The sequence below is a fragment of the Peromyscus maniculatus genome, chromosome 9, assembly GCF_049852395.1.
Source record: "Peromyscus maniculatus bairdii isolate BWxNUB_F1_BW_parent chromosome 9, HU_Pman_BW_mat_3.1, whole genome shotgun sequence".
NCBI lineage: Eukaryota > Metazoa > Chordata > Mammalia > Rodentia > Cricetidae > Peromyscus > Peromyscus maniculatus.
In genome coordinates, this window is record NC_134860.1 from 39,792,514 (window position 1) to 39,802,628 (window position 10,115).

At 49.2% G+C, this 10,115-nt stretch overlaps 1 protein-coding gene across 2 annotated transcripts; it reads right to left on the reverse strand.

The window, feature by feature from the left end:
* Positions 1-1,757: 1,757 nt before the first annotated feature.
* Positions 1,758-8,685, reverse strand: Plau (plasminogen activator, urokinase). Of its 2 annotated transcripts, none has more exons than XM_006984774.4 (11): positions 8,557-8,685; positions 8,148-8,238; positions 7,585-7,615; positions 7,345-7,452; positions 6,573-6,747; positions 6,110-6,201; positions 5,724-5,946; positions 5,365-5,513; positions 4,642-4,782; positions 4,227-4,375; positions 1,758-2,837 (listed from the first exon to the last, which is right to left on the reverse strand). In XM_006984774.4, the coding sequence occupies exons 2-11, from the start codon at positions 8,202-8,204 to the stop codon at positions 2,661-2,663; spliced, it is 1,302 nt and encodes a 433-aa protein (XP_006984836.1). In that variant the 5' UTR covers positions 8,205-8,238; positions 8,557-8,685; the 3' UTR covers positions 1,758-2,660. The 2 variants fall into 2 exon arrangements, with proteins under 2 accessions (XP_006984836.1, XP_076400792.1); XM_076544677.1 differs by having other exon boundaries at positions 1,935-2,837; positions 8,163-8,238.
* Positions 8,686-10,115: the final 1,430 nt, after the last annotated feature.

The following is a 10,115-nucleotide window of genomic DNA, read 5'->3' on the forward strand; positions in this document are numbered from 1 at the left end:
ATGGGCCAGCGGTTTGCACATGAGCAAATGTTATTGGCTAAGGTCAGCCCAAGGATTTGAGGGGGGAGCAGAGTAAAGAGAATGTGGTATAGCCAGTCCTAAAGAGTGGGGCCTCACTGAGCAGGCCAACAATCTAACCTTGGCTACTCAGGAGGCCGAAGCAGGAGGGTCACACGTTTAATGTCTGCCTGGGCTGCAGGGTGAGTTTAAGGACTGCCTTGTAACTTAGTAAGACCTTGCTTCAAAGTAATAAAATAAAATAAGAAGGTAGCTAGGGCCTAAGATGTAGGATTTAATCTTCAGTACCACAATTAAAAATAAATAAATAAATAAGGACAACTGTATACAGTTCTAAAAGAGGCACACTGCTAGATGTGGTGGTGCATGCCTTTAATCTCTGGACTCAGTGGGCAGAGACAGGCCTGGTCTACATACTGAGTTCCAAGCCAGCCAGAGATATACAGTGAATCTCCATCCCCAAAATAAATAAATAATAAAGAGGCACACCGCACAACAGCTGAGGAAGCAACTGTGAGATGCAGCTCAGCCCAATACCACTCACCAAGTCACAGCTTGTTTCCTAACTTTGGGGGCTATGAAGGTCAGCCCGAGACCTCTCCCGACCTTGCCTGCCCAGGCCATTAAATGCAGATATGCTCCATCAACACACAGAACTCAACATCAGCCCCCACATTACGTTTGCTCTTTCTGGAATACCAGATTCACAATGGCTTGGAGTTTGGTTGTTTTCTTTTTTTTGTTTTGTTTTTGTTTTTCGAGACAGGGTTTCTCTGTGTAGCTTTGTGCCTTTCCTGGAGCTCGTTCTGTAGCCCAGGCTGGCCTCGAACTCACAAAGATCCGCCTGGCTCTGCCTCCCGAGTGCTGGGATTAAAGGCGTGCGCCACCACCGCCCGGCAGTTGTTTTCTTTTTTATCATTTGTTTGTTTGTTTATTTTTGAGACAGGGTTTCTCTGTGTAGCCCTGGCTGTCCTGAACTCACTCTGTAGACCAGGCTGAGCTTGAACTCAAAATATCCACCTGCCTTTGAGTCCTAAGATTAAAGGTTTATCGAGTTGTTGCTGTTGTTGTTTTAAGTTAAACTGTGCTCTGCCAGGTTGTCTTCAAACTTACTTCAATCCTCCTGCCTCAGTCTCTCCCAGGCTGGGATACCAGGCATGAGACATTATACCCACTCACACTGATATTTTCATCTTGGTTTTTTTATTTTTATTTTTATTTTTTTTGTAGGATTTACTTTTCATTTTGTGTACGTGTCTATGGATGCTGGTGCTTACAGAGGCCCAAGGAATGACAAGTGGTTGTCAGACACCTGAAGTGGGGGCAGGGAAGCAAACTCCAGTTCTCTGCAGGAAAAGATGCACAAGTACTCTCAACCGCGCGGCCATATCTTCAGTACTAACACTGCTGTTTTGTTTGCATCAGCTTTTTCTTTTCTTTCTTTGTGGATTTTTTTTCTTTTAGACAATGTCTTGCTATGTAGCCTAGCTGACCTTGAAATCATTATGTAGTCCAGGCTGACCTTGAGTTCACATCAATCTCTATTTATCTTTCAGGTTTACTGAAGGCATGGACCTTTATGAAGGCTTGGACCAACAGTTTTCCCTCATCCAAGCATTGTTGTCCAGAAGAGCCTAAGCATGTCCCAAATGATGCTAAGATGCACATCACCTTCTTTATTCCTTCTTTTGCTACCCTCCCCCACTTCCCTTATAAAGAACCACGGAGGAACCAGAATCTTCAGAAAAATCACATTTTATTGATCACCTTTATTCAGAATTATAAAAATAGATATAAATAAAATAGTAGAACATAATTATTAAATATTAAGTATATAAGAGTGCTCCTTACCCCACCCAGTGAGGATTGGATGACCAGGCTAATAAGTAAAAAAGATAACTGGCCAAGAAGTGGACATCTATGTAAAAAGTGAAACAGACATTTAGTGCTGGTCACGGGTCTCGCCCGAGAATGATACATTCACGTGGAGCATCACATGGAAGACTGAGAGGTGCCAGCATCACAGTCCAGAGTTTAGGGAAATGCCTAGACTTGCGTTAGACACAGGAATACGGCAGCTTTTGCTCAGGCTTACACCCACAGCCTGCGCACAGTGAACAAACATACACACGTGTATTTGCTGATCCATTCGTGGAATGCTAGAGCCATTCCCTCAAGCCGTTAGTGTCTCTACTCCTCACACCACTGTTTTCATGCTGGAAAAGCCCCCTCAAAATACTTCAGCTGTTACACTTCCTAATTGGGAAATCATTTCTTTCCCAACAGCAGACCTCATGAATGACCCGTTAGGGGAACCAACTCCCCTCCTACACTTGCACAGGAGACGCTTTTACAACTTCAGATGGCTTTAGTCCAGAAAAACACAACTCCTGATCAATATCATCCTGAGCCAGGACCAACTTTCCACCCTGGTCAGGGGGTCTGGGTGGCCAGCACCCAGGCCTGGGTCTGAGGGTAAAACTGTCTGCACTTACCCTGCTGGGCAGCACAAGCAAACAGTGCAGAGTCTGTCCTTCTCAGCTTCTTCCCCACATTTGATAGAGAGGACCCTGCTGCAGAGGTGACGGGCAACATGGAAGTGAGTGGTCCATCTGTTTCTCTCCTCCGCTCCCTGGTGGCCATCAGAAGGCTAGGCCATTCTCTTCTCCAATGTGGTCTTGGATCCAGTTCAGGAAGTATGAGACCCTCGTGTAGACACCGGGCTTGTTTTTCATCGCACATCCACGGCCCCAGCTCACAATCCCACTCAGAGTTGGGCGGCCGTTGACGTCACAGACCAGAGGTCCTCCAGAGTCTCCCTGGGAAGCCAAAGAAAAGAGGTGAGCTCTGGGAGACATGAGGAAAGGGCCACCACCACTCAGCCACGCCTGAGATAACAGGGAGAGGTGACTTCAATCAGAGACCTTGGCAACTCCTTGTTTTACAACCTATAGAGTGCCAAAGTTCTACCCAGCATCTGTCAGCCACTGCTCAAGCCCCTTCCCCAGACCCTGCCATTCCCCACCTTAGAACACCTCATGCTCAGGCTCGGTTTTGTTCTTTCAACTGAAACATGCTTCTCTTTTCCTTCCGTCTCTTTTTGTTGTTGTTGTTGTTTGTTTGTTTGTTTTGTTTTGTTTTCGAGACAGGGTTTCTCTGTGTAGCTTTGCGCCTTTCCTGGAACTCACTCTGTAGACCGGGCTGGTCTCGAACTCACAGAGATCCACCTGGCTCTGCCTCCCAAGTGCTGGGATTAAAGGCATGCGCCACCACCTCCTGGCTTTCTTCCATCTCTCTATTTACCACGTCATACTCTCTTTAAGGCTTTTCCTCCCTTTCCTAATGCCTGATCTTTTGTAATTCCCAGTGAACGGATCCTGAACAATGAATTAGAGAATCATATTGATCTCACTTGTTCTTAGCCAAAGGCCCAGGAGGGATGTGAATAGTGTTTATCTCTTTTGTTGTTGCTGTTTGTTTCTGTTTTGGAGACTGAGACAGGGTTTCATGATCCTATGTATTCCAGGCTGGCTTTTGGACTCACTATGTAGCTGAAGAAGTCACTTGGGAACTTCTGATGCCGATCCCCTCAAGAGCTGATACTATAGGTGTGGGTCATTCCACCCAGTGCTGGGGATTGGATCCAGGGCTTCATTCATGCTGGCTAAGTACTCCTCCAACTAAGCTATGCCCTCCAGACTGCTGGTTTTGCTTATGGTCTCCATTCCCTGAGTGGAGGACTGAACTCAGGACTTTGAGAGTACTAAGCAAGCGCTGTACCACTGAGCGAGGCACCCATCCTTGTTTGTTGTTGTCTTTTTTTTTTAAAAAAAAATTTCTCTTTATTGTTACTACATTTTTTGCTATGTAGCACAGACCTTGAATTCTCACTATGTAGCTTAGGCTGGCCTTGAACTCAAGATCCTTCCCTCTCAGCTTCCAAAGTGCTAGGGATGCTGAGGTTATAGGTGTGTTCCATCATGCTTGGCTTTTTTTTTTTTTAACAGTCTTTGTCCTTTTAGTCTAAAGTGTGTAGCACAGGCTCACGCTAAATGTTTGAACCTGTAAGGATTGGCACAAGCTTCCAAAGATCTAAGTCCTTGATTCTTAGGATGCTGGCTGGAAAGAAACTCCACAGAGCTGTCAGATCAAACCCAAGAGCTGTGGGGAGCTTGGGAGTGATGAAAAGGGATGGTTGGGAGTCTTACCTGGCAGGCGTCTGTTTCCCACTGTGGGTCAGCAGCACACAGCATTTTATAAGTGATTTCAGAGCCATAGTAGTGTGGCTGCATACACTGTTCATGGGAAATAAGCTTCACAACAGACATTTTCAGGTTCTTTGGGTACATATAGTCAGCTGGATAGAGGAAATAAATGTTTGCATTAAGATGTGTCTATGAATGAGACTCTCTCCAAGGATGAAGATAAAACATACATCACATGTATGGACACCCCTTATGGTTTTTTCATTCCAATCTAGCCTTTACTCCACCCACAACTGTTCATCCCATTGACTTGGTTGCCCATTGCTTCCCTCTATCCCTGGCCCTACTGTGTTCCTGTGGCAGTCTGCTACATTTGCTTCTGGACCATGACCCGCCCCCAGCTTCAACTGTCACTTACAGTCATGCTCGTTTCCAAAACCAGTGATCTCACAGTCTGAACCGAACTGGGCATCACCAAACCTTGGGGGCAGGCAAATGGTCTGAATGGACCTGGATGGCTGTGCGCAATGGCCTGTGCTGGTACGTATCTTCAGCAATGCTGGAGAAAAGAGGTCAACGGGAAAAGATCATCACCTGCCAGGTCATGTGGTCATCATCTCTCCCCTCCAAAAGCTACGGCACTGATCTATACCCATGGTGCTAGAGTCAGAGAGTATCCAGAGCAGCTGCTGGCATCTTGTCGCCCAGAAGCCTCCCCTGCCAAATGCTTTATTTCTTCAGCTGATGACGAATATTCAGGCAGCCAGAGCTACCATATACAGCTGAACAGGTTGTTTCCTGCTGAGGGAGCTGAGCTGAAATCCAGCCAAGGCTTTCTATATTCTGATATAGACAGAAGCATCCACCCTCCTCCACACAAACAGGGCATTCCCAGCCTACACCATGTGCCAACGGTTCTTTCCACTCAGAAGAGGCTACCTGTTGGGGAAACTCAAGGTCTCTGCAGAAGAGCACTACACCCCTCAGTTTCTCGTCTATTTCACTCTGAACTCTTCCCCACCCGTTGTCATCCAAAGCCGGAACTTCAAGTTCCCCCAACAACTTCTGTCACTATTTTGGACTTTTGTTGGACCCCTCTTTTGCTGGCTGCCACCTTTCCAGTAACTAAGTTTCTGCTCACCAATATCATTATGGTGGGCCAGGCTGTCAGCACTGTAACCTTCATGCAAGATGAGCTGCTCCACCTCAAACTTCATCTCTCCGGGAGTAAAGGAGTTCCGCCTTGACTGGCCCAGGTAGACGACGTAGTTTTCTTTCTTTGGGTTATTACTGTGAGAAACGAGACACATCAGCATGATCTCACAAAGCCCCGTTACCTCCTCCTCTCCATCACAGAGACCTCAGAGTGCGCTACGCGTACCTGAGGCTACAAGCTGCGTGAAGAGAGGCTTGGTGGGAGACTTCCACCGGGAGGGAGAAAGGGACATGTGTGGGATGGGAAGGAAGGGTCAGAGAGAGGAGACAAAGGGAGGTACTTACATGAAGCAATGGGTGGCACTGGCCACCCAGCAAGGACTGATGAGGCTGCCACCACAGATGAAGGTGGGGGGACTTCCTCCCTGGTTCTTCCTGTAGATAGCTGCAAACCAGGGCTGGTTCTCAACGACAGTGAATTCTCCCCCAACGATCTTGAAGCGGGGCCTTAGGGCCTTCTGGCCACACTGGAACCCTTGCTGATCTGGAGAAGAAGATGGCCTTTTGTCTAGAAAAGAAAGAGACACATGTTTTTGGGGAGAAGCAAAGGGTGAAGACTCCCACTGAGGCAGGACCTCACGTCTCATCCCTCCTCCGGTAGTGGAAGAAGGGGACCATATGAGTTTGTCTCCTTCCACCCCATCATCACATGATCAGTCAGCGATACTCACCAACGGAGCAGTCAGGCACCATGCATTCGTGGACAAACTGCTTTAGGCCAATCTGCACATAGCACCAGGGTCGCCTCTGGTTGTCGGGGTTCCTGGAAACATGAAGGGACAGGAATGTCATTCCAACCCCAAATGCCTTCTCTATATCCTCCCTTCCATGGAATGCTCAACCAGATACCTGAATCTTGTGCCATTATACCAGGGGCTGGTAGTATAGCTTTCTAAGAGGCCACAGGGTCAGGGGGAGCGTTTTGTTTAGTTTTGTTTTAATGTGCATGGGTATTTCCTGTATTTATGTCTGTGCATGCCTGGTGCTCATCAAGGCCAGAGGAGGGTATCAGATCCTCTGGAACTGGAGTTACAGACTGTTGTGAGCTGCCACGTGGATGCTGGGAATCTAGGTCCTCTGGAAGCCATCTCTCCAGCCCCCCAGGAAGGACTCTTGGTATCAGTCTCCACCTACCTGCAATAATTGTGTTTCCCCAGGCCGAGGTTGAGAGCGTCAGGTCTGTGGGCGTGGTAGGCTTTCTGAAGGACAGTAGGGGAGTTCCAGGCCAGACAGGGCCGGCCTTTGGTGTCAGTGTTGGCCTTGCCCCGGTAAGACTGGCCATTTCCATGATAGCAGGTTTTTGACGTGTCTACAAATGATTTGAGGATTACAGAATATTAGAAAAAGGAGGAAGTTCGGACAGGCATTTCCGAGGTGGCATGGTTTCAGACCCGGCAGGTAGCGCAAGGAGGAGCCTCCTTCCCATTTGTGTAGCCAGGGCTTTATGCGACTCCGCGTTCCTAACTCCTGACTTCGGCCTGTTTGTTGTTGTTGTTTATTTTATGTGCATAGGTGTTTTTCCTGCGTGCGAATCTGTGCACCATGTGCATAACTGGAAGAGGGCCAGAAGAGGGCATTGGGTCCCTGGGACTGGAGTTAGGATGGTTGTGACCCACCACGTAGGTGTTAAAAATTGAACTATAGGCCATCTGGGAGAGCAGCCAGCGTTCTTAATCACGGAGCCATCTCTCTAGCTGTGCCCCACCCACTTTTTGAGACCCGGTCTTACCTTGTAGCCCAGGCTAGACCTAAACTTACTATCCTGCTTCTGTCTCCGAAGTGCTGGGCTTACAGACCTGCACCACCTGGTCCAGCTTCTGCCTGCTTCTGCATCCCACCCATCTTTCCCTGTTCTGAAATCTCCAGGCCTCCCCTCCTTCCCAGTGAAGAGTCCAAATTCCCATACCTATCTCACAGTGCTCCCCTTGGAATTTCTTCGGGCAGCTGCATCGGCGAATGTTGGAGAAATACTTGTAGGACACACATACCCCTCCATTCTGACAGCCACAGTTTGCTAGGAAATGCAAAAGTGGGGTAAACAAGGGTCAAGGGGGAGCCAGCCTCCCAGCAGGGTCAGGGAGGGTTTGCCTCCTAAGGTTTTCCAAGACTGTGAAGTCAACTATTGTGCAAGGAGGGAGATACTCACATTCATCAGAAGCTCCAACTTCATGGCGGCCCTGCAAGAGATGAAGGTGGGGGGTCACCAGAGGTGACATGCTCTAGGGATAAGCAGGCCCCAAACTCAAAATCTATTCTCCCCTCCAGTGGTATTCTCTCTCTCTCTCTCTCTCTCTCTCTCTCTCTCTCTCTCTCTCTCTCTCTCTCTCTCTCTCTCTCTCTCCCTCTCTCTCTCTCTCTCATCCTCTCCCCACCCACCCCTGTCTCTCTCTCCCCTTTCTGTTTATTTCTGGCCAGTTCTCCAAATGAAGGCCCTGGGTTTCCAGCATCCAGACATGGACGGCCTCAAGCAAACCTCACACATACCAGGTGCCCTTGGGCGAAGGTAGTCCCAGGGACTTCCTCCTCCTTGCCAGATAGTGCAAACCTCTTTGGTGCTCTAACCCAAACCCTCCGCTGACACCTTGTCCTATTTCCCTGGAGTCTGGACCTGCTATGGATGCCTAAGGACTCCAGCTGCCCGTCTAGCCCCTCTTTTCCCCTGATGCTGCTTAGGGGTCCTGCAAGCCCCTTCCCGAGAAGACCACTCACTTCAGAGTCGTTCACCACCGAGGCGCAGAGGAGCAGGCATGCCAGCCAGACTTTCATGGTAGCGAGGCTGGGCTCTAGACAGCAAGCAGTTCTGCAAAGGAAGGAGAAGTCAGGGCAAGAAGCGGAGCAGCTTGAAGGTGGCCCTGTTACTGCAGTTCAAGGGACGAGGCTCCAGGGCCCATGCGGGGCAAGCCAGTAGTGACCAAGCAACCCAGGCTCCGCGGACTCTCCCCTCTGCGGGCTCTGGACCCGCACGCACAGCAGCATGGACGCACACGGTAGGGGCACGCAAGGGGCTGGAGTGGGGACCTCGCTCACAGTCCGGCGGGCTAAGGTAGGGGGAAGGGAGGTGTGCCGGAACCCTGGCTGCCTCATCCCGCCAGGCTTGCTTCAGACCAACAGCACTCACCGGTGACTGCAGCGGAAGGAAGGGCGCCGGCAGACAGGCAAGGACAGGACTGATGACTGACCCACGGCGCTCTGACGCTCCAGTCTCAGCTCCGCGCGGCTTGCCCTTTATTAGGGCCCGCCCGAGCTCTGGCCCCGCCCATCTCCATGGAGGGCGGCACTCCCTCCCTTTTCCTTTCCCTACATCCTACCGCCACTGGACCGCGCTTGCTTCCCCGACTTTGTAGGGGGTCACAGGATCCCCAGAGGAGCGAACTAACGCAGTCTGGACTGAGGGATCCAAAAGGCATGTACGTTCTTCCCTTCTTTCGTTGACCTAGCGTGGCCCCCGTGCAGCGTGGAGAGGGCGCTCCAGACGCCTGCTCTGGGATCTCAATCCTCTTCCCTAGTGGCTTAATCAGTTCTCCCACCTGTCCATCTTGGACTCTTACCTGCCTAGGACACTTATTCAGATGTCTCATGGAGGGGTATAACTTGCAGTTCTTATACGGCAAAAACAAAGGCTCCCATATGTCAAATCCTGGGTCCCCAAATGTCTCTAACACAACCAGTGAATCAGAAGACAAAACGGCTTTGTAATAAGGGAGTTTAATAGTGTCATCGGCGGGGGAAAGGCAAGGTCAGATTTTATTCAGATTTCTTCTTCCTTTAAGGCCAGTCTTTGAAAGAATGGTTTTAGAAATCACGATGGCGCACGCCTTTAATCCAAACACTAGGGAGGTAGAGGCCAGCCTGGTCTAGAGTTCCAGGACAGCCAGAGCTACACAGAGAAACCCTGTCTCTGAAAACAAAAAATAAAAAACAAACAAACAAAAAACCTGATAATGAACAATCCATTTACTTGTGTGGGAAAGCATATAGTCAATATAGACTGTAGAACAGGACTGTGTGTGTATCTCAGTGGTACCGTGTTTACCCCCCAACCACAAAAACAAATAAACAATCACGGGGTGTGTGGGGGCGGGGGGGGGCACGACTCTTACTAATGTGAACGGTAAACTGTAACCGTATAGAAAAAGCAGTCCGGTAGTCAGCCCTTGTTAATGTGCGCCATAAACTGTGGAGCAGTGGGAGTTTCCGCTCTCCCCTTGTAGTGGAGGAGCTGTGGGTCTGGAGGACAAGATAAAAGGAATGCTTATTTTTCACTCAATGCTATTTCTTTCACACTGTTTTTTAAAACTTTAAACACATCCCTGTATCAGCCACTCCAAAAAGATAATTGCACATTTTAAATGCATTTGTATTCAGCATTCTGTGTTAGCACAGGACATTATTATATGAAGGTAAAAAACCATTGTTGATCAAATAAGACAGGCTTCCAGAAAGACAGGTCATGTGTAAATGACTCCTGCATCTTGAGGACAAAGCGCATGCGCGCACGCACGTACGCACTTACCGCACTTACGCGCTCGTGCACATGCGCACACACCCCTCAGGCACAGTTGGAAAGTGCACAGGAAGGATTCCAAGGTTCAGTCACCTTCACTTCTGCCCTGGTGTCAGAGACAAGGACTTGTGGCCATCGTGATGCTCCTTTCCTGGAAGAGAGGGAGCAAGTCC